This window comes from Epinephelus fuscoguttatus, linkage group LG4 (genome assembly GCF_011397635.1).
Source record: "Epinephelus fuscoguttatus linkage group LG4, E.fuscoguttatus.final_Chr_v1".
NCBI lineage: Eukaryota > Metazoa > Chordata > Actinopteri > Perciformes > Serranidae > Epinephelus > Epinephelus fuscoguttatus.
In genome coordinates, this window is record NC_064755.1 from 6,198,956 (window position 1) to 6,224,465 (window position 25,510).

At 41.2% G+C, this 25,510-nt stretch overlaps 1 protein-coding gene across 1 annotated transcript in view; it reads right to left on the reverse strand.

The window, feature by feature from the left end:
• mapk8ip1a (mitogen-activated protein kinase 8 interacting protein 1a) overlaps positions 1 to 25,510 on the reverse strand; it is a 49,667-nt gene that overhangs the window by 17,137 nt on the left and 7,020 nt on the right. Inside the window, exons 2-3 of the mRNA XM_049574953.1 lie at positions 5,309 to 5,384; positions 620 to 1,171 (exon numbers count right to left, since the gene is read on the reverse strand). Coding sequence (XP_049430910.1) covers positions 620 to 1,171; positions 5,309 to 5,384 — 628 coding nt within the window. The remainder of the gene's footprint in view (positions 1 to 619; positions 1,172 to 5,308; positions 5,385 to 25,510) is intronic.

Below are 25,510 nucleotides of genomic sequence, written 5' to 3' on the forward strand. Positions count from 1 at the left end.
ACTAAGAACATTCATGCCTCCAAAGGGATTAATTTAATGAACTTAGCCCGTGAACTTTTATCTCAGGACAATGTTTTTAGCCCCACTACTGTCAGGTTTTTAGACAACCAAAGTATCAAACAAGCTCTCTGTATCTTAGCTAGCATACAATTCAGCAGTTACTTAAATAAAATTCATGTGCTAATCAACAACTATTTCCTTGTTCTGTTTTAAGAATGCAAATAAAAGAATTGTTACTAAGGGACTATGACAAAAATAACTGGGGTGGGGAAGGGGGCTCAAGCTTGTGATTCACTTAGCACATTTTACTTAACTGTAGTGCTTATCATTCAGAATTAAGACAAAAGTGAAAATGTAAAGTGCTCTTTGTTAGAGATCATGTTAAATCACTACTGGCATTATAATGTCTGTCACTATCATGGCTACTGATTGACTGTTGTAGGACTGCTGTCACCTGCATAGAAAATCACACCTTTATAACCCATGGTACACATTAATCCTTTTTGATGTAAAGTTTTTTGATCAGTTTTTCAAAAAAAAAAAAAAAAACAAATCTCACAAGGGACTTAAGTAAAGGTTACAACAGCCACCTCCCTGCACTCTAAGGGTGGTTCATTACCTTGGTCTTGGGTCTTGTCGTGGTTTCTTGGTGCTACGGGTGTGCGTGGAACCACCATTGCTGTCAGATAAACTTCCTGGTTCGACAGTATGTTATTTGGCTTGAATCCCCCTCCTTTGTTAACCCCTTTAGCACCTACTTTTCCTTTCCCATCAGCCCCCCGGCTTTTCAGTCCATTTGCTTCCCTTGGCCTCTGATGTCCATTTCTCTCTTTCTCCTTCCCATCACATAGTCTTCCTCCTCTTCTTTCTTCCTTCCCTGCTGTCACTCCATCCTTTCCTCTGATGTCCCCCAGGCTCCTTTCTCTCATCGCTGTTGCTCCTCTCCCTGCTCTCCTTAGAATCCTCGGTGTGCTGGAGGACTGTGTGTGTGTGACCCCTGACACCTGTCTTTCCCGCAATCGAGCGCGTGTGTCTGCAGTGGTGGCAGCAGCCTGAGTGTTGGCTCTGCTGTTTGTTCCATTGGCTGTGGGGGGTTTGGGGGCCGGGCGGCGCGTGCTGTGCCGAACTTTGTCCTCCGCTTTTGGTTGGGTATCTGGTGGTGTTAGATCCCCTTAACACACACACACACACACACACACACACACAAAAACATCAGATTATGTATTAGGCAACCAGATGTATACAGAGGGATTATCAAAGTAAGCAGCTTGTCGTGGATAAATAACAGTTACGAGAACAATCATACATTCATTTCAAATAATTCAAGAACATATTTACTTCATTCTTGAAGGATCTGTCGTCACTCTTGTACTGTCATGCTAGGACATCCCTGTTGCAGCTAGAAAAGGTGGGCTGAATTTGAATTACTTTATATACTGCTGGGTAGCATAACATATGATGATATATTATAATTGATAAGTTGGTATATATATTGTATTACTTATACTTAATTATAAGTCAGTCACCTATCTTTTACTCTCTTGAGGAGAGTAAGGTCACCTATCTCAAAAGATATGGACTGTCTTATAATTAATGTTTTTTTTTTGTATTGTTCTTTATATTGTAATATTAGGGTAAAAAGTCACTTGTAATGATTTTTTTCCTGTTAACATTCTCTCAGTGCAGGAGATGTGTTGGGATGTGGTATTTCAATTAAACTGAACTGCAGTCATTTATATGGTTGCCTCCTTTTTATTCTCTATTAAAACGACACAGGAACAACCAACTCCATAGTGTATGACAACCGTGGGGTTGGTTGGTTGGTGATGGCTGTCACAAGTGCACAGGACATATTTGACAATCCATATCTTTTGAACAGAATAAGCTTGAGGAGAGGTCACTCCATTCCTACCTGACACTTCAGGCTTCCACTACACATTGAAACGGAATCTATTAAGTGTGACAGCCACTTCCATTCCCCCGAGTGGAGTAATAGTATTAAGTGACATAAAATAGAAATACTCAACTCAGTACCTAAAATTGTATTTACAGTGGCATGCAAAAGTTTGGCCACTACTGGGTACCCCAAGACATTTGAGCTCTCAGACAACTTTTACCAGGGTCTCCAGGGCTTGTTCACAGTCATTGTTAGGAAAGGCCAGGTGATGCAGATTTCAAAGCTTTTTAAATATTCTGACTCCTGAAACCTTGTCAACATTCGGCAGCCATGGGCTCCTCTAAACAGCTGCTTGCACTCTGAAAACTAAAATATCTGATGCCCACAAAGCAGGAGAAGGTTATAAGAAGATAGCTAAGTGTTTTCAGGTAGCTGTTTCCTCAGTTTGGCAGTTAACAGGAACTGTGGAGGTCAAGCTGAGGTCTGGAAGACCAAAAAAACTTTCCAAGAGAGCTGCTGGTAGGATTGTTGAAAGGCAGATCAAAACTCCTGTTTGACTGCAAAAGACCTGCAGGAAGATTTATCAGACTCTGGATTGGTGGTGCTTGTGTTGCAGGCAGTGGCACGGGGAATATTTCACAGGTAGAGGAAAGAATGGATGGAGAGGATGGCTTCTACAACAGGACAATGATCCTAAACACACCTCGAAATCCACAATGGACTACCTCAGGAGGCACAAGCTGAAGGTTTTGCCATGGCCCTCACAGTCCCCCGACCTAAACATCAATAAAAAAATCTGTGGATAGACCTCAAAAGAGCAGTAAATTGGGGCGTTGGTGGCTTAGTGGTAAAGCAGGCACCCCATGTACAAGGCTGTTGCTGCAGCGGCCCGGGTTTGACTCCAGCCTGTGGCCCATTGCTGCATGTCTCTCCCTCTCTCTCTCCCCCTTTCACATTTCACTATCCTATCAATTAAAGGCTAAAAAATGCCCTAAAAAAATATATATCTTTTAAAAGAGCAGTGCATGCAAGACAGTCAAAGAATCTCAAAGAGCTAAAAGCCTTTTGCAGTAAGAATGGCCGAAAATGGACAGACAAGAGGTGTGTAGAAATGATAATACTTGCCAAAGGGGGTGCTACTAAGTACTGACCATGCAGGGTGCTCAAACCTTTTGCTTCAGGACCTTTTCCCCTTTCCTTATATTGAAACTGTAAAAGATTGACATTAAAAGTAATCTTGCTTAAAATATTTTATTTTAAGAAATGTGTCATCTTTAATGTTTTAACTTTGGAAATCAGGTCACCTTTTACTTGTTTGCTGTTCACAGTAAACAGAAATTTTGACCAAGAGTGCCAAAACTTTTGCATGCCACTGTAAGTAATGTACCTGAGCATATGTATTTAGTTAGATTCCAACACTAAGTAAAGCAAACCAAAGATCCTCAGACGCATTGAGCAAACATTTTCTGAATGTGAAATTGCCCTCAGAATTCTTATGACCATCATGGTGACTGTGGCACTGGGAGAGTGCAGCTTTTCAAAGTCTCAGGACAAACTGTGTGGGCTTGCTATTCCATCCATTGGAAAGGATGCTGCATCCAAGATGAATTACACAGATCTGACTGCTGAGTTTACTGCCAAGAAAGCAAGGAGAGTGACCAAAGTAAAATGTGCCAACATGATGGTCAGAAAACTTTCCTGAGAATTGTTCTTTTAAAGTAAAAGTGATAAAATGAGACTACAGGAATGATTTTAAATTCTGTGAAAATTTATAAAGGGTATCTATATGCCTTTAATTCTTTAGGTGTTTCACTGTATTTGTAGTGGACAAATCAAATTTTTATCCACCTTAATATTGTTATAGCTTTTAAGACATTCTTGTTATTGTCATTCTTCTTCCTTACTTTCTACCACAAAATCTGTCTACCCATACATGAAAATAAACCAAACCCTCCATATAATTCCAATCCTACGTCAAAGTTCCTCACTTAAAATTGTGGGCTCATAGTCCCGATGGTAGCAACCATCTAAAGTTTAAAAAAGTTAAAGTTAAACTTTGGAAGGTCATAACAAAGCAGTCAGATATGCTATGTCTTGGCAACCTTTCACCAAGATTTTTTAGATTCTTTGACCTGGCAGGATTATATTCATCACTTGTTTATCACCTATCTCCTCACACATTTTTAGCTTAATTGACACCATATTCACTACACAGCATCTTCAGACTGTCCTACACACGATTCAGATTTTTGAAATATCAAAAATTGAGCCCACAGTGCATCTAAATGTTTTTATGTAAATACTATTGTAAACGGCTGCAAATTCTCACTAAATAAATTTCCAGTGTTCATGAAAAACATACAAAATTTTGATGTCATGGTGGAGGTAGTTTGACAAATGTCAGAAGTGTCAATAGGAGTCAGTAGAAATAAAAGCATCTTAATCATCAGTTTGCCACTTATGAAGCAATCAGTCTTTGTAAAAAAACAAAACAAATTAAAGGCATTTCTGTGTTGTCTAGATTCATTCATTCATGTTCTGTAACCGCTTATCCTGTTGGGGGTCATGGGGGCTGGAACCCCCCCTGGGTTCAAACCCTCTTGCTGTAAGGTGACAATGCTGTCTGCTGCACCAATGTGCTGCAAATACAATATATTACCAACAACAAAAGGACATAACTATGAAAATAACAATGTCAGAAAAATGCATAATTTTACTGTGGTGAATATATGTTAGAATCTACCTTGTATGTAGTTTTAACTTTTACCACATACATTGCAAAGTAGCAACAACAGCAGATCTCTCTGGGTTGACCACTAAACTAACTTGGTGCATGGCGTTTCGTTTTATATGTGCAAGAGGGTCAGCGTTCAGGGATTAATGTTATGAAACAGTAGTATGTCCCAACTGTGTGCATACTGCATCCAACCCCATGAACTTTTATAGAGCAGCTGCAGTACCCACTAAAATTAAAAAAAAAATATGTGATTCGGAACACACCTATGATTTTTTTTTTTTTTTAAGATATTTTTTGGGCATTTTTGCCTTTAATTGATAGGAAAGCTGAGTGTGAAAGGGGGGAGAGAGAGAGGGAATGACATGCAGCAAAGGGCCACAGGCTGGAGTCAAACCCGGGCCACTGCGGCAACAGCCTTGTACATGGGGCGCCTGCTCTATCCACTAAGCCACCGACACCCCACACCCATGATTTCTAAAGTATTTTAATGTCATAAGTTTTCATTAGCCATGGTCTGGGCAGTCCTGCTGACAGACCCTCCTGTATTTTGTCTGTCCTATTTTCATCTTTCTGCTCTTCCTCCTTCTCCTTCCTTCTCAAAATGCCCAGCCCTGACTCACTGCTGCAGCAGCTATACTTGCTTTAGTTTTTCCAAACTCAGTCAGTGTCCATACCTGTAATATGTGGGGAGGAGGAGCGGGAGTCCTTCCAGCTGTCCTTCTTGCCTAAAGAGTTGTTGTTGATGGAGTCCTGGATAGAGTCAAAGAAACAGAGTGTAAGAGCAGAAAACATTACATGACTGGGTTGATCACACACACACACACACACACACACACACACACACACACACACACACACACACACACACAAAGTATCTATCTATCTATCTATCTATCTATCTATCTATCTATCTATCTATCTATCCATCTATCTATCTATCCATCCATCTATCCATCTATCCATCTATCTGTCTATCTCCAAATATTTCTCCCTCTATTTGCCAGTAAGAGGAATCAGCATCTACCAGTAAGTATGCGACGGTGCAGACTCGACGTCATAGGGACCACGCAGAACGCTGACTCACTTACTGACATCCCATCGTGCATCTGCTTTCCCTGTTGCAAACCCCATCCTGTTACTATGGTCACCGTGTGTATGTGTGCGTGTGTGTTTGTGTGTGTGTGAGAGAGAGAGTGAGAGAGAGAAGGAGGACCTGAATATCTCTCTCTTTGTTAAGTACATCTCTCTCTCTCTCTATGATGACATCTTCCTTCAGACTGGCATTACATGAGCACTATATGGTGAATTCAATGTGGAGTCAGAAATGTAATGGAGCCAATTTCATTATTAACAACAGTCATAATGCAATTTATCATTTTCTGATGCTCAGAACTGTCTGTGAAGGAAAATGGTTGGCCTGTTAGTTAATTAACCTGCTACATCTACTTTCTGTAAAGGCAGTTTCCCAAACCTCTACTGACCCATACAACATTTTAATTTTATCCCAGAAATCTCATCAGCAGATCAAAAAGTTGATGAGTTTACTTGTCACTATACAGGGCTTATGCTGAGTTACCACCTTCTTCATTTTTGTGGTGAGATTGTACTGGAATTCTGTGGTCCTTTAGTTAGTGTGCGTGTTGTATTGGATTACATGGAACAGTATCTCCTGTGTACATATGATGGGTGAAAATCAAACTCAGATGCTTTCATTCAACTAGTTCAAGTACTTCTGCATCAGACTGACTGGCCTTACACAATTAATGTTAATCATGCAGAGTACTGATTACTAGTGGACAGGGGGAGTCAACATTTCGACCGTATAGTCTGAACATGATAGTGTGCAAATGTAGTGAATGTGTTGGATTGTGTGAATGGATAATCTGTTCTTATTTTACTGTCGCTTTGCAGTGACTGAAGTTCATTTTATCACCTTGTGCTTTTGCACTATGAGGAACCATCACATGGGGCCAATGAAGCAGTATGAATGAGTACTGAATTTAATTACACTGAGACAGAGAGAGGATAATGAGAAGTGATGATAAGAGCTGGTAAAAGGAAGAAAGAGATTAGAGAGAGTTCCAGGGTCGAGAGAAAGTGGAGGAGAAGAAACACAAAGAGCCAGAGGAAGAACAGCTCAGTCACCAGAAGAAAATGTTGGCATTGTAGATTTCTGCAAACCATTGATACATTACATTTGTATGTTTTATACATAGCATATCAACGTTGAGCTGATTTTGTCATCAGGAGGTGGAGTGGATGGTGAATGGCATGACGTCTAAGCGAGATGGCTGCCAGGCTGCAGACCAACAACTTGTTTGAGACCAACAAACAGAAACAGTTGTTGTCTTTTGGTGATCCTTCGAGGCGTCTTTACTGGTGTTTTAGCTACGGGATCTGGGCATTTTTCACATCACATTGGGGTTTTTCCCTGCAGCATTTCAGCCACTGAATCTAAGTGTTTTTCATGGACCAGTACAGTGTTCCCTGCGCTGTTTGAGGCACTAAATCTGGGCGTTTTTCACAGACACATCACAGTGTTCCCCTGCTGCGTGTTAGCCACCCAATGTGGACATTTTTTACAGACACATTGTGGCATTTCCCTGTGGCTTACCCCAGTGCTGTTTTAGTCACTGAACCTCAGAGTTATTCAAAAGCCCCCACCCTGCATTTCCTGCAGCTTTTGTGCCACAACCAAGTGGTTATTGTCCCTAAACCCAAACACACCTTCATCGCAGCTTGTTGAGAAACACAGAGTTTCAACATGTCCACTGTTAAATACAACATATCTGTGATTTGCAAGAATGTACAATGTCAACAGTTTTTCTTTTGTAACTGGGTTGAGATAGAAATATTCAGAGAGAGCTGGGTAATGGTTAATGTCCAGCTTGACTCAGAAAGTGGACATGAATTTTTTTAAACCACGCCACTACCATGATACCACCTATAATGACAGCGATGTTGGCCTGTTGGTTGGTTAATTGGTCAGTACACCACTTTGGTCCTGACTGTAATATCTAAACACCCACAGACCTTTCCTCTTGTGACATTTGCTGTGGAGTGAAATATCTTGACAACGACTGGATCATTTTGTGATCCTCCGACTTTTCCTCTAGTGCCAAGAATGTTCAAAACTTGCATAATATATTTAATCTGTGAAATCTCTCCACATCACGGATCGGCTTAAAATGTTGCATGAACAGTCATAGTTCCCAGTTGAAGCATCCTACAGACTTAAATGACCCCCTAACTTTCCCTCCAGCATCACCACGAGGTTGACATTCAACATGCTATCACTGTCACTGTAAGCATGTTACCATGCTAATGTGACCATTTTGCACAAATTAGGTAATTGTGGTACTGGAAACATGGCTGCAGGGAAGTGGGGGAAGAAGTTCTGAAGAAGATCTCAAACAATAGTAAGAGGAAACTAGTAACTAATGTTGCTAAATAAATGTAGTGGAATTAAATCTGCAATATTGGCTTCCAAAATATAGTGGATTTTAAATAGAAAGTGGCATAAAATGGAAATACTCAAGTACAGTGCTTGAGTAAATGTACTTAGTTACATTCTTGCATGATTTGCAGGGAGCAAAAGGGCAGACAGGTTTAGCAAAATGACAAATTTACATTACCCCTGGGCGGCCGGGCTGTCCCACTTTTATCTACTCTTGAATACTTGGGAGATTTAAAGCAGTGACCTCCAACCGTAAGTATATTTCAACCTGGTCTCACTCCCAACGCACCAAATAGCAATGCTTGGGCAGTGGCCCTCAGCATCAGATACTGATGCACTTAAGGGCCCTGTTTAGGCCGAGCGGTGTAATAAAAATACCTCCATGCACATGACACCGCAAATTCCACTATCAAGCAATGTAACACAGATGCAAAAGCAGTAGGTGGCGATATAACTCCTAACTGTACGGCCATTGTCAAGCTCTGACACACACACACACCCACTCAGCAGAAAGAATTCCAGAGTGTCGAAATCAGTCTGATGACAGATTCTGATTCCTCAGCAGCTCCGTGAGAATCACTGTGTCATCATGTCACTGAGGAGCGTTAGTTGTATGATACAGCCACAAAGTGCTGATATGCTGCTAAATAGCAGCAGTATTTTGTTTAGGTCCATCCTCAAATTGTCTCTCGCACACACTGGATCGGGTAATAACACAGCTGTTTTCTGTTTACGTCGCACACTGTGACGTCATACAATGGAGACGAGACAAAATTTCTGCGGTTATCCTGTCCACACATGACTGCTGACTGTATGCCTGCTGCGCTTCACAGCACTTCGTTGGCAGTGTGGTCCTAACTGTGAATTAGTCATGGGCGTGTTTTAGGCGTATCACTCAATAAGCCAATCGGAGTGTCACCTCTCATTCCCTTTAAAAGAGGCGCGGTTGGAGCGCATGGCGGAGAGGTAGTTAGATGGCGGACCTACCAACCGGAAAGAGTGAGCGTTTTACAGCTGAGGAGACGGATCTCCTCGTGCGGGAGGTGAAGGCCCGTCAGAACCAGATCTACGGGGACAGCAGACAGGCACCCAAGCTCCCCGAGGTAAAGCAGGCGTGGGAGGAAGTGGCGGCGATCGTTTCGTCGTATTCTGGTATCACCAGAACCGTGACACAATGCCGTAAACGGTATAATGATGTCAGAAGACGGGGGAAACAGAGGGTCGCCGCCCACCGACACCAGCAGCATGCCACGAGAGGAGGCCCACCCAACACCACCGACGATCTGACGCCAGCAGAGGACATCGCCGCCTCTACCCTCAGTGTGGAGAGCATTGAGGGCTTTGGGGGACTACAGGTTGGCGTCCAAGGTAATAATCACAATATATCAGTGTGTATAAACCATGCAGGCTTCCTGATGTACTGATTTCACATTATCACACACAACAGACATTCAATGAATCAACCAACTTTATTTACACAGCATTTTTCATAGCTACATTTTGTTTTTCAAAATGAACCCATCATCTTCATGCAGCTCCGCTGGCTGATGATCCAGGGGCTGGACCCAGCTGCCAGGAGCAGGCGGCTGTTGTGGGGGAGGAGACTGCACCTGCACCTCCGACGAGACGGAGACGGAGGCAGCTCGCCCAGCCTGAGGACCACCCATTCGTGGAGGTCCAGCGAGGAGGCTTCACCATGCTCGAGCGGGAACTGGGTGGCCTCAGGCGGAGTGTTGGGCGCCTAAACACCCGCCTGAGCCGTGTTGAAGACCTGCTGCGGCCCCTCGGCCGCATAGCCGATAGTTTGGACAGGCTCGCTGGAGCAGCTGAGCGCCTGCTTCAGCGAGGAACACCGCCAGATTCTCCCCCTCCCCCTCCCCCTCCGATCAGCGTCAGCAGCACGTTGGATGACGCTTCTGAGGAATACAGGGCTCAGTCGAAACTGTCAAGCAGGTAAAGAAACATCTCCTTAACTCTTTTGTCTGAAGAAAAGAAACTGAACATTTCTTTAAAATGGTTGGGTTCAGTCATAGCGTCACAGGTAAAATCAGCGTGGCGTTAATTAGACTACTGAAGTATGGAAGCCTGATCACTAATACAAGAAAGATCTTACTAAATATCTGTGGAATATTATTCAAACCTGTTTTCATCATATAACAGAGCACAGCTGTCAGGACTGCCGCGGAGCTCCCCAAGGTGCTGATCCTGCAGCTAGGACCTGTTCAGCGTTTTCTCCCCTACCCACGTTTGTTAATTGTTTTCACATGTTTCCTAGAACTGTGTTCTGCCTCTTATTTGCATGTGTGTCCTCTCTACACTCAGATAACAATATAATATAATGTAGCCTAGTATAACATGTTAAAACAAATGCAGTGTGTGGGCTTTGGTTTTCAATCAAAAAAATCTCATGCTCCGACCTTCTGAGGGCTGTATTGTAATGTACCACCTGACTTATCCAAACATCTGAAGCGCATTTTTAGTATTCCAAACGTTCGTTCTATTACACTGCGTGCTTTTGTGTGTTTTCGGTTGAACGACAATGCACACAGTGTTGTAGGCATGATACACGGTGTAATCAGCCATGTCTTTAATGGATAGCTGTTGTCCCCTAACCCCTCCGGGGGGGATCCCCCTGGAAGACTGCATGACAGAGTTGGCTAGTATGAAGGAGTCATGGCTTGACCCAGGATAATTAGCGAATACATGTATAACTTTACAGGCTGCATCGCAGATCACCTGGACATTTATGGAATGGGTTCCCTTATGGTTGATGTAAATCACAGCATTCTGTGTTGGGGCCCGTAGTTGCACACGGGTGCAATCAATTGCACCCAGGACCCCAGGGAACCCAAACCTCGCCCAAAACTCCTCTTTAACTCAATTTTGGCTATCAGGTGTCACGGGGAACCGAATAAATTCACTGGCATGTCGGACTAGGCCTGATGTGACCGCATGTATGGCCGAACTTATGGCAGGTTGGGATATGCCTCCAATTGAACTCAGCGGATGCTAAAATTACTCACTTGCTAAGAAATATAACGCAGCAGTGACTTTTACAGCAACGTGGAGGGTATAGGGAGTGTTGGAATGCGTCTCCAGATCAGCTGACAGGAGATGGCATATTTCCGTCACAGCCTGGCGCGAGAGACGGACTTGTTTTTTTGTTTGTTTGTTTTTAAAGATATTTTTCTGGGCATTTTTGCCTTTAATTGACAGGATTAATTACTGTCTAGCGTGAAAAGGGGGAGAGAGAGAGAGGGAGTGACATGCAGCAAAGGGCCACGGGCCGGACTTGAACCTGGGCTGCTGCAGCAACAGCTTTGTACATGGGGCGCCCGCTCTATCCACTAAGCCACTGACGCCCCAACAGACTTGTTTAACAGCAAAATACTGCACTGTTGACTTTAGACCAGGTTTTCGTTGGTCACTGGCGCATTTGCTTTTTACGTCATCTAACTAGCAACACACCATGACTGTGCCTGACCACTCCTCATTTTTAAACCAACACACCTAGAGAAGCGCAAGTTCATTTGCTAGTTAGATGACGAGGACGCAGGGCGGGAAAATGACAACTGCGCCTGCATCTAAATAGCAATGACACTTGCGACATGGATTACGAGCCCTCCGCTTTAGACCATCTAAATAGGGCCCTTAGAGTTGGTTTGAGATTCACCAGGCGTCTTTCTTTGTTGCTCCGACCAGCTGTTTAAGTATAAAGGGCAAGGAAGTCTGCGTATGTGGATGGGTTACACAAACTCTGGACTTTCACAGGAGACTACAGTTTGTGTCCTGTGTGAAACCAAAAGTCAACCAAGTTATTTTAGTATCAACATTCCATAGAACGCAAGTATGTCTAGCATACTGTGCTAGTGACGTATGCCATGTAATGTTACGTCAGTGATTAACACATTTATTTTACACTAAATATAATAATGTAAATAATACTGCATTTAACAAGTATAAAAGTGCATTCATACTTGTGTGTCAGCTCTATGCAGAGCCTACGTTGTAGCCTATGCTGTAGCCTACGCACGCAAATTGGCTTCATTATAATTTGCAGGATTCACAGACAAAACACTTGTCTTTTGCTGGCCACATTCCCCACAAATACAACATGCTAATGCTATTAGCACAATCCTATGGCATTTTACACTGTATAAATTAGCCTAGCCGCTAATGAAGTTTTCCTCTACTCATATGAAGCCAAGAAAAACAGCAACATTTAACAAAGGTAACGTTACAAAATTCGGCTCCATTACAGCTCAATAGGTTCACCAACAAAACAACTGTCTTTTACTAAACATGTTTTCCAAACAAATACAACATGCTAACATTATTAGCACAAGCCTATGGCATTTCATATTGTATAAATTAGCCTAGCAACTAGCGGAGATTTCCTCTACTCATATGAAGCCAGGATAAATCTCCCACAAGACTTAAAATGCTATTTTGTGGGGGCTTTATTGTCTTCACCATTAATTGTTTCTTATCTATGAAATAAAAGTAAATTAAATGTTTGTTTCCAGAGAAATGGCTCTCAGCTTACAAAAATAGACAGGAGGTCTGCCTTACCGTGATGTGTAGTTACATTTCTGGGGAGGTGCATGTCAGACTACAGTGTAGTCTCTGCGTTGGCGCAGAGCCTACGCTTATGTTCTAAATATTGAAGGACGATGTGTCCCCAGCATCCCCTCAAAAATCTTTGCCTATGAATGAAGGGTTGAGTTGATCTGACAGGGCTGTGGGGGTACATCTGACAAAAAACACTACAGTACTGTGTACATTGCACCAACAACCTCCTCACAGGTCTCAGTCATCAACTGTGAACATTGGCAAACAAGTTGGAGACAAATCCAAACAGATTTAACTATAGTATATAGAAATCTTTATTTAGCCTGTCCAGAAACCAGACTCCTCCCCTTCAAAGTGAATTTGAAATGACTTTCGGACAGACATAACAAATCAATGTGGCTGCCTGTGATGCTGAATGCACCACCTCCTCTCTCACCCTGTTAACAGCAGTAAAGAGTGTGGAGGCAGCCGGTCGCCCAGAGGCTACAGAATGCTGCTTTATTTATTATTAGATTACTTATTTGAAAGTGGTTCCCTTCCTGGGCCTCAGCCGTGTGCTCCATCATCTGTAACAACCTCCTCCTCATCATCACAACATGCCTTCAAAACCTCCATGCACACTGGAGGATAAGGGAAAGGGCATGTGTCAAAAAGCATTGCACCAAACTGCAATGCATGTCAAACTCACATTCCCTTTTTCACCATGTCTGCTTATTGTGTGTCTACAGGGTTGTAATTTTCCACAGCAAAGCAAAGTCAGTATCAATGTTCATATCTCAGATTTCAGCATGTGAATGCACCATTGCTAAAATGAGTCTGCATATACAGCTGCTCTACTACATAGAGATAGGACAGTTTAAACAAGAATAAAGATGGGTGAATTGTCTTATTAATTAGCATATTATATCATGTTTGTTTAATCCATAATAATGGTGATCAAAGGGTACAGATGACACTGGCCCAAGGCCATGGGGGCCCATGCAAAGGTCAATGGTTGACCCTTAAATGGAATCAAGTAGCAACAATTTACTTGCTGACTTATATCACTGACTGCTAAATGCTAAATACAGTTTTGTTATCATTTAAACACATTTTAAATTGTACTTTGATAGCCCACCTCCTGCAGTTATTGTGAAAATGTTATGTCCAGTTTCGACTGTACCAGGTATGACAACCAGAAGCCGAATGTGGCAAAGGTGAGGTGCCAGGCAGACAGGCAAATGAAACCTGCTGAAATAGGCTCAGTTTTAAAGCTAGAGTGAATATGCTGGTATCATATGAAAACAGACAACCTAAGGCATCCATTGGTACTAACTGGAGATGCACAGTATTGGATTTTTTGCCAACATCCAATATGCCGATATACAACAACTCATTTAGCTAAAAACCGATACTGATATCAATTATCAATAGCAATCTATACATATATTATGGAAAATTATGCAACTTGATTCCCTGAATCCTCTGACTGAATATACCTCTTGTATGCTTGTACCCCAGTTTATCCTTATTTCTATATGTATTTTCATTCATGTAGGCCTACTTATGTAATACCCTTGTTTAACACCATGTAGCCTATTTGTGTTTGCATTGTGTAGCATTGTTATTTCATTGTCTGATTTATATGCATTTATAAAGAAAATTTCCTTTAAAATTCGAAAAGCCCCAAGGACAATAATAATTCACAACCTTTTGTTTTCGCAGGGGTTGTTTTACTTTGTGGTGTTTTAAGGAATTTGTAAAACAGCCCTGACAAAGACCTGTAGTGGTTGAAACATGTTGGCTCTTTTAATGATTTAGCCATTACAATAAAGGCTTTTTAATACTTCCTTCTTTGTTTTCTATATTTTGGAGTATTTGGATTGCCTTCCTGTGTATCTTGTTGTTTCCTGTCCCTCATGAGCACCTGACACAAGGTTTTGATCTACGTTTGATCATACAGAGCAACCAGTTTGATTCACACTTATGACAATGGACAGAGGATTTATTTATTTAACACTTTTATCAGAGTAAATGGTGATCGCCACTAAAGTTAATCCTGGTCTGGGGCTGTTGACACTACCGGTTACAATTGCATAAGTTAACACAATATAAACACTGGATTTGGAAACTGTGATAGCTAAAATGTGAATGTATTTGTTCACTCATGAGATAATCTCGTGAATCAAGACCTTGCAGTAATTTAATAAATCAATGTTTGATTTTACTTTTCTCTAATTATTCCTCGCAGGGCATATTTTTCATTTCTGTTTTGTTTACAAGTAAAAGGAGGAATATAACTGTCACAGTCTTATTTGAAAGGAAAAAATGCTCTGTGTTTTGAAATACCTGAACTTGACCTTTTATTTTTTGTAATCATATTGATTATATGCATACAAAACAGAGCACGGCCTGGATGGGTCTATAACAATAACACTGGATTTATAAATAGCTGGTAGAGACTCTGTCTTTGTCACTACAAGGCAATTGGTCAAGAGCTTATTTAAAACTGTCCATGTTGGTATTAGAACTGAGGGTGGGTGGTGGTGGTGGTGGTGGTAAGTGGGTGGGGATGAAGATTTTGTCCCCCTGTTCATAATTACTAATGGCTGGCCTGCTGAGATGTGGATTTAACACTAATATCCTGCTTATTAATTTAGGACTATTTGCACACATCTGTATATCTTAATAAGAGGTGCACTCAACATCGAAAACAGCACAAACAGCAGCACACTTCACAGCTCCGTGCCTCCTCCCTCACACACACTAATTTTAGAACTCACAATTAGCTGATTAATTCGCAAGTAACAGTTAATGCACACACACACACACACATGCAGAGTCAGTGAGCGTCAGGGCTTACAGTCATATACTAGGTTAAGTAATAGTGAGTGTTTTAAGTCTAATCCAGCTACTGTAGAGAGTCCAGCTGGCACACAGCACAGAATGATGAGAACACAGATTGCAGCAGCCAATCACACTGCTAGTCATATACAGCTAGTTTGATTATTAAATGCAATGTGTCGTGGCATAATGACATGTGGACTGAGATCAATACACACTGGCTGTTCATTAACCTCTTCCAGGGACAGTTTTTTTCCCCAAAGATAACTTCTGTCATTGAAGGTAGTTTTTATCACGCTGCCGCATGTTCAAGTGTTTGTTTTTCTGATGCGTTTGGTTTTAATTAGCTGTTTAATGCTCTAGAAATTGGATTTTACATCATGACATGCCAAATGTGTGATCGGTGGGCTCGCATTCAGTGGTGCTGCTCACGATTGGTTGGACGGTTGTATGGGCAGGAAACTTGATACCATTGAGATTGCTACTGCGCAAAACTCTGGCTCCAAATGATGTCACCAGAGCAAGATGGCAGCAGCCTATCTGAGATATTTTAGCTTCACTTCTGTACAGTGGGGGTAAGTGGAGATGCATCGTCCATCTTTATATGGGGCATTCTACCAATTGTGTGCAAAGTGCTGTCCCTAAACAAAAAAACAACACAAATAATAAAATTGAGTATTTAGACATAGATATTTACAAAGATTATGTTATGGCCTATTTAAACCCAGGACATTAAATGAAAAAGTGATACGCTAAATATATACAAAATCACCATTTATAGGGTACTTTCTATTGGGAAGTAGCTGTCCCCAACCCTGACCTCTAAAATTCAATTCATGTAAATAACACTTAAAACATTTTTCATATTTTTTCAAAAGTGTAATTTAAAATATTTGTGATTGAGTTTAAACAGAAGTTGAACTATTTAGATGTACTGTGGGATTAATTTTTAAATAAGGAAACTATGCTAAAAAAAATAGTGTCCTTGTTTTCATGTCACTACCGAAACACAAGAGTTTTAATGCACTGGTTGAGTCTTGATTTTAGCCATACCCCTGAATTTTTGAGAAGGGGGGTAGTACTGCACCCCGTCCCAGATGGCTGCATGGTAAGTCGCTGACTCCCATCATTTTTTAAATAAATGTCTTCCAAAGTCTGAAAATCAGTGTGTAACTTTTAAAACTGTCACTACCTAACACACGTTCTTTTCAATTATGTAAAAATTAATGCAAAATATTATGTTTTTCTGTGTGAACAACTCTTCAAACATGTGCTTGTTAGCCATGTGACTGCTAGCATTCTTTAGTTATCCTGAAAAATAGCTAGGAATGTCACTACCGAAACCAATGGTAAAGTTTTCGGTAGTGACATGATCATTTTGGTAGTGACAAAATGGAATAGTCAGTAGTTAAACCCCATAATTTTGTGGTCCAAAGTCTTGCTCTGCTCTACTCTTCTCTACTCTGCTTTACTCTATACTCTGCTCTTCTCTACTCTAGTCTGTTTTACTCTATTCTTCTCTACTCTGCACTGCTCTGTTCTGCCCTACTATACTCTACTTTGCTCTACTCTGCTATACTCTGCTCTACTTTGATCTACTCTACTACTCTGCTCTGCTCTACTTTGCTCTACTCTACTATACTATATGCTACTCTGCTCTACTCTACTATGCTCGCTCTACTATATTCTGCTCTACTCTACTATACTCTGCTCTACTCTATAATCTGCTCTACTCTGGTCTACTCTGTTCTTCTCACCTCTGCTCTACTTTATACTCTACTCTTCTCTATTCTATTCTGCTCTACTCTGCTCTACTATGCTCCATTCTACTCTGCTCTACTTTGTTCTCCTCTGCTCTGCTCTACTATACTCTGTTTCACTATACTCTTCTCCACTCCACTCCGCTCTACTCTACTATGCTCTGCTCTGTACTCTGCTGTTCTATTCTGCTCTACTTTGCTCTACTCTACTCTGCTCTACTCTATAATCTGCTCTACTCTATTCTACTCTGCTCTACTCTACTTTGATCTACTCTGCTCTACTTTGATCTACTCTACTCTGTTCTACTCTGCTCTGCTTTGCTCTACTCTGCTCTGCTTTGCTCTACTCTGCTATACACTACTCTGCTATACGCTACTCTGCTCTGCTATACTCTGCTCTACTCTACTATGCTCGCTCTACTATATTCTGCTCTGCTGTACTCTACTATACTCTGCTCTACTCTATAATCTGCTCTACTCTACTCTGCTCTACTCTGCTCTACTCTGTTCTTCTCAACTCTGCTCTGCTCTATACTCTATTCTGCTCTACTATGCTCCATTCTACTCTGCTCTACTTTGTTCTACTCTGCTCTGCTCTACTATACTCTGCTCCACTATATTCTTCTCCACTCCACTCTGCTCTACTCTACTATGCTCTGCTCTATACTCTGCTCTGTTCTATTCTGCTCTACTTTGCTCTACTCTACTGTACTCTGCTCTACTCTACTATGCTCTGCTCTACTCTATTCTGCTCTGCTCTACTCTATTATACTCTGCTCTATTCTCTGCTCTACTCTGCTCTGCAGATTTTGAAGAATTCTATAATTTGAACATGGAAATTTGTTAAAATATTTTTTATAGATTTAATTGTGAAAACCTTCAGGAAAAATTTGTAAAAATTTAAATCTTTAGACAAGGGAAGGAACAAGCATAACAGGTTGATATTTTTTGTGTAATATAATACTATATGTTTCAGTACTGACAAATTTTGGGAGAGGAAAAACATTCCAAAACAGTCTGAAAATACAATATAAAAATTTACAGTCATTTTACTAGATATGTGACCTTTACATATGGTACAATATACAGTGCAGGCCAAAAGTTTGGACACACCTTCTCATTCAATGCGTTTTCTTTATTTTCATGACTATTTACATTGTAGATTCTCACTGAAGGCATCAAAACTATGAATGAACACATGTGGAGTTATGTACTTAACAAAAAAAGGTGAAATAACTGAAAACATGTTTTATATTCTAGTTTCTTCAAAATAGCCACCCTTTGCTCTGATTACTGCTTTGCACACTCTTGGCATTCTCTCCATGAGCTTCAAGAGGTAGTCACCTGAAATGGTTTCCACTTCACAGGTGTGCCTTATCGGGTTAATTAGTGGAATTTCTTGCTTTATCAATGGGGTTGGGACCATCAGTACTGTTGTGCAGAAGTCAGGTTAATACACAGCCGACAGCCCTATTGGACAACTGTTAAAATTCATATTATGGCAAGAACCAATCAGCTAACTAAAGAAAAACGAGTGGCCATCATTACTTTAAGAAATGAAGGTCAGTCAGTCCAGAAAATTGCAAAAACTTTAAACGTGTCCCCAAGTGGAGTCGTAAAAACCATCAAGCGCTACAACGAAACTGGCACACATGAGGACCGACCCAGGAAAGGAAGACCAAGAGTCACCTCTGCTTCTGAGGATAAGTTCATCCGAGTCACCAGCCTCAGAAATCGCAAGTTAACAGCAGCTCAGATCAGAGACCAGATGAATGCCACACAGAGTTCTAGCAGCAGACCCATCTCTAGAACAACTGTTAAGAGGAGACTGCGCGAATCAGGCCTTCATGGTCAAATAGCTGCTAGGAAACCACTGCTAAGGAGAGGCAACAAGCAGAAAAGATTTGTTTGGGCCAAGAAACACAAGGAATGGACATTAGACCAGTGGAAATCTGTGCTTTGGTCTGATGAGTCCAAATTTGAGATCTTTGGTTCCAACCGCCGTGTCTTTGTGAGACGCAGAAAAGGTGAACGGATGGATTCCACATGCCTGGTTCCCACTGTGAAGCATGGAGGAGGAGGTGTGATGGTGTGGGGTGTTTTGCTGGTGACACTGTTGGGGATTTATTCAAAATTGAAGGCACACTGAACCAGCATGGCTACCACAGCATCCTGCAGCGACATGCCATCCCATCCGGTTTGCGTTTAGTTGGACGATCATTTATTTTTCAACAGGACAATGACCCCAAACACACCTCCAGGCTGTGTAAGGGCTATTTGACCAAGAAGGAGAGTGATGGAGTGCTGCGGCAGATGACCTGGCCTCCACAGTCACCGGACCTGAACCCAGTCGAGATGGTTTGGGGTGAGCTGGACCGCAGAGTGAAGGCAAAGGGGCCAACAAGTGCTAAACACCTCTGGGAACTCCTTCAAGACTGTTGGAAAACCATTTCAGGTGACTACCTCTTGAAGCTCATGGAGAGAATGCCAAGAGTGTGCAAAGCAGTAATCAGAGCAAAGGGTGGCTATTTTGAAGAAACTAGAATATAAAACATGTTTTCAGTTATTTCACCTTTTTTTGTTAAGTACATAACTCCACGTGTTCATTCATAGTTTTGATGCCTTCAGTGAGAATCTACAATGTAAATAGTCATGAAAATAAAGAAAACGCATTGAATGAGAAGGTGTGTCCAAACTTTTGGCCTGTACTGTATATAGGGACAAAGTTTTGGAACTAAAACATACAAAGTTTCAAAATATTTCCAGCCTAACTTTGCACACATTCGGTAGAATGCCCCATATACAACCTATCGTTCAGAATAAACTATATAGAAATAAAGCAACGTTAATATCTATTATTGGTGAAAATTGATTTTTTTTCAACAATATTAGCAATGGATTGAAAACGTTTACATAAGGACAATGATTGAAGCGTCATAATCAACAAGATTTGGGCTGAGGACAGGACAATATTTCATTAGAGGCTCAACCAGGAGGTAGAACATTTGCTGCTCATGGGAATTTTATTGTTCAAGCTGTGGCACCTTTGTCATCTACTACTTCATCACAGTGTGGAAGAGGCCCTTTATGTAGCATCTGTCCTACATTACCCTGGCCCTCCTACAGGACCCATTCCTGGCTGGTCTTTTCTTTTTTGAAATTGAGGCACAAAAACTTAAAATTAAATAATATTCAGGAATTGTGCATATTATCACAACAGCACCTTGGTTTAAAATTCAAAATTGAAGTTGAATCAGAATTTAGTCCAAAATTAGGCTGTATGCAAAACCTACTGTATTTTAAGCCGAGCCAATCTATCCAGCCATCTCATAGAAATTCCTAAAATGGACACAAAGTCCCTTAAACTGTGTGCTGGCAACACCAAAAACAATGCCAATGCAATGACACACGGATTAGATATTAAGAACGAGAAAGTTTGCATAGGATGGGTGGGTCAAACAGATATGGACTTTCAACCAGGAGACCACTTTTCATGTCCTGTTTGAAAGCAAAAGTCAGTGGGTCTCATTCATGACACGAGTAGAAGAAGTTTGTGTGTAAATTGTTCACAGAAGGAAATTTATATGCATTTCTGCATTTATCAATATGTCGGAAGCTCTGATCTTTCCGTAGGTACTAACAAAATCTACACCTGCTTCTGACTGCTTGTAGTGATTGCGTTATGCTCTATTATGTTCACAATATGCTGATGCCTTTGAAACATGCAAGTTAAACATGACAAAAGATTATAAATTTAACACATTTAGCTAAATTATCAGATTTAAGCTTCAGGTTAGGTTTCTTAAAATGTGAATGAGTTATTGAAATCGACATAATACATGGTATACATTTCTGGCATCCTGCTCCCACTTGCTTCAATCAGGAGAGAGAACTCCACAAATTCATCTTCTGTTTGACCCATGTTACTGGCCAAACACTTAGCTATCAGTGATGGCTGTCAGAATGTATACTGATTAGCACTTAATATAACACATACATCACCGTACCTTCTGAGTTTGCTATTGACTGCTCGAGTGGAGGCATGTCACTGTCTCCCCTGACAGAAAGGTCTCTCCAATGATGCAAATAATGTGCTCGTCTGCAGCTGTGACTGGGAAGAGCCTCCTCCCGTAGCTGTTGTTTATTTTTTTGATTGTGCTTATGCATTTTTTTTTTTGCATCAATCGAACCATTTTCATTCAACTTCTTGGAGGGTTCTTGTAGCAGAGGACACAGAGTTGATGGCATCCATTGCCTCCTTCCAGGCCTTTGATTTACCCGTCCCTGTCACACCATTAGTAATATATTTTTTTCTCAACTCCACCCAAAAGAACTTCAGTCTTAGTGTTGGAAAAGTTTTTTCTTTCTCTCTGTCTTTCTTTGTTTGCTCCACGTTCACAGGTCGTCAGGATGCACCTATCCATAGTAATTATCATCTCTATTTATTGTGGTCACTGGCTATTCATGGGCGGGGATGTATGCTAATTGCTGACTGGCATTCATGAACATTCACACGCAGGGGCGCCACCAAGAATTTTGGGCCTCATGAAAAAAATCACATTGCATCATCTCAAAATAATGAAAACAGTAGCTGCACATGCCAACAAGAAAATAAAGTTGAAATGGAAAATGATATTAAAAGGCCTCATGGAGGTGCTAAGTTAGGTTACTTAATGTCCAGCATCCACTACAGGCAGTTGTAGGCAGTTTTTGTTTCATAATAATCATTATGTGGAAAAATAATTTGTTTGAATTTCTGTCATTAAAAAATATTTCATTTTCTTTTTTGTAATGGTAAAAAAGAGCAAGAGAGAGACTCCCTGCAATGATGCTAACTGGCATGACATTCAGCACAGTGTTGCTCACCTTCTTCATTGGGATGGGGAGGGGTAAAGTTATGGGGAGACAGGGCTGCTGCTTCTGACTCATCTGTTGTTGAGTCTGGTAAAAGGGGCAGGGACAGCTGATTTAATATGAATATCTTGCTAAACATTTACCTGCACTGTTTAAATGTAGGTTAAAAAGGAGTAAATGTGGGCTAACGCTAGTCTGTAGCTAGCTTATTTCACTATGGACATTAAGCTAACAGGTTCATTTCTACCACTCACAGGCTACAGGCTACCCACCTTTCTTGGAGAAAAACTGGCTCACATATTGACACCCTTTCTTTTGCCTCTCCTCTCTCTCCTTTCTCTCTTTCCTTTTTTGCCTTTTTAGCGCAATGGCTGACTGCTACTAGGCACCGTCACTGTGCGCTAAGACAGGACCAAACCATTTCATGCAGATACAGGGGGGTGGTCAGTCAATATGGATGTTTACTTTTTGGTCAATGGGGATATTTAACTTTTACTGCCAAAAACAAGTAAAAACAAAGAGATCATTAATTTTATTACTATATTTGAAAAAAATATATATATATCTTAATGATGATGGTTTAATCATTTTATATTAATGTTTACCTATTTTTAGGGCCCCTGTGAGTCAGGGGCCCTTGGAATCATGCCCCTTCTGGTAGAGCTCATGGGACCTTAGATCGTAAAAAATATGAATGGCAGTGAATGGGGAGAGCAATATTTTGTTCCCATTTGAGTTGTGACATGAAATCTAAATATGTTGTTAACGAATTTAAAACATAAAATTTAAGGTCAAGAAAGTCATACTTTGTGGTAAAACTGTTGAGATATAAGCTTTTTAATCAGAAAGACTCAAGAGTACACAGGGGGAGGTCGCGTATGTGACGTCATAGCTTTCGCTCGCTTCCTGCAGCTTGGCCTCCCCGCTGAAATTCCACTGTTTTATGATTAATCGATTTATGATTGAAGATGTCTGTGTGTTTTGTGCCAGGTTGCAGTCACTCCAAGCTGCAGGAAGCGAGCGAAAGCTATGACGTCACATACGCGACCGGCTACAGTTAATACTGAATTATGTTACATGTTTGCCAAATGTGTCAGTATCTCTTAGTAAGTCATCAGAAATCATCTTTAGAAGGAACAAATGTTGACACTAAGGTAGCTCGGGCCATGTTAAAGTTAACAGTATTTTAAGGGAGCAAGGTGAGCTAATTGCTAGCGTGCTCAGTTAAAAAGAAAAAAATAACAATGCTTTGAGATGGCTCAGAGATGGCAGAGGTATGATCACATAATCCAGTTTGAGCTATAATGGTAGAGTACTGTAAACATACGGTTACCATTGGAAATTGCTAGTTTCAGTTCAGCGCCGGAAGTTGCACCCATAATTTACGCAAGGTATCATGGGGGCTAGGAATAAGGTAGATAGGGTGTCACTGTTCTCACATGCCTACGATCAAATCTGAGTTTCCCACAGGGTTCATGAATCTGGTGTAGGTTGTTAGTACCGAGGTTTTTATGTGCAGATCTACTCACAGATTTACTAATAATTCCTGAATAAGATCAAATGTTACTTAAGTGATTTCATGGACGCAGTGTTTTCATTTCAGACTTTGCATTGGCATTGTTTATATGTTGCTAGCTTATAATGTTAAGATACTTCTTGCCCACCACAATGTAATGTGCTGTTAAGAAGCTGTGTACATTTCATTTATTTTTGTAAGACTATGTGATCTGTCACATAATATAAACTGAGAAACCCTATGAAGCAGGATGATGGTGACTACCTCTGTGTGTGCCTGCAATCCACTCAGACAAGGTCCTAGGGTTTTTTTGACAGTGCTGCTGTATTAAGCCAGCAGGAACTCTCAGCATGCAGCTCATGAACGGATTGTACTGAAAACACACTAACCTTCTATATCTGCCTGTCAGCACATTGTCTTCCGTCTCTGTGAGGTTGAAGTAGATCATGGACTGTGGAATGATCAGTTACAGTCAGATCATTACTGATAACTTCTATAGACGATCTTCATATTACACAGTTAAGCTGTGAGGAGCAGTCGAGCTGTTACAGATTTCTGGACTGTGAAGTACACGTTTATTTATATATATATATATATATATATATATATATATATATATATATATATATACATACAGTGGTGGAAAAAAGTTTTCGGACACCCCATGCATTTGTGAAATATTGCATTAAGAATCACTCTTAGGTCTTCAAGTGCAATTTCTTTTAGTACAGTCACAGCCAAAATACTAAATAAATCCTAAAAAAGCCATTAAAAACTTAAAATTGATTGGTTCCATAAAACTACATAAGAAATTTTGAGTATTGGGTCATTTTGGTACCAGTGATGAAGGTCGTTCTTTTTATTAAAAGACACAATTTTTGTTGCCAAGCTTCGTGTCTACATAAAGCCAGCACAGTTGAAAGTTCTTCAGACACAAAAATGGCTAAAACAAGGAACCTAACGCAGGAAACACGCCTGAAGATAAAGATTCTCAGCCAGGAAGGGTACAGCTGCCGCCAGATAGCCAGGAAGTGCAGATGCAGTCCTTCAGCAGTTGAATACACTCTGCAGAAATACAGACGAACCAACAGCTTGGAAGACAAACCAAGATCTGGGCGTCCAAGGGTTTCTTCAGCAAGAAATGGCCGCATCCTGATCCGCATGTGCAGGCAAAACCGCCGAATGACATCACAGGGGCTTCAGCAGCAGTGGTCAAACCAAACTGGTGTCCAGTGTTCCACCCGCACTGTACGTGGCTGACTTTTAGATCATGGCTTAAGGTCCTACAAGGCTATCAAGAACCCCCTGATCAATGAGAGACAGAGGTTAGCCCGGCGTCGTTGGGCCCAGGCACACAAGAACTGGACAGCCAGGAACTGGAAGAAGATTATGTGGTCAGATGAGTCCAGTTTCCAGCTTTATCTTCCTCCTACTAATGTGACGGTATGCAGAAGGCCAGGCAAAGCATTATCTCCAGCATGTACAGTACCTACTGTCAAGCATGGTGGAGGCAGTATCATGGTTTGGGGATGCATGAGTGCTGCTGGTGTTGGTCATCTCACTGTCTGTGATGGCACATTGAACTCTACCAAGTATTGTACCATTCTCAAACCCACATGCTCCCTTCTGCGCGTGCACTGTTCCGTCGAGGTAAAAACTGGATGTTTCAACAAGATAATGCCCCTTGCCACACATCCAAGGCCAGTAGAACTTGGCTGCAGGAGCACAGTATCCAGGTCTTAGAGTGGCCAGCTCAATCCTCGGACATGAGCCCCATTGAAAATCTGTGGTGGATTATCAAAAGGTCTGTTTCAAAGCATAAACCAAAGAATTTAGAAGAATTAAAAGCAGTAATTCAAGAAGAATGGGACAAGATTACCCCTCAACAGTGTGA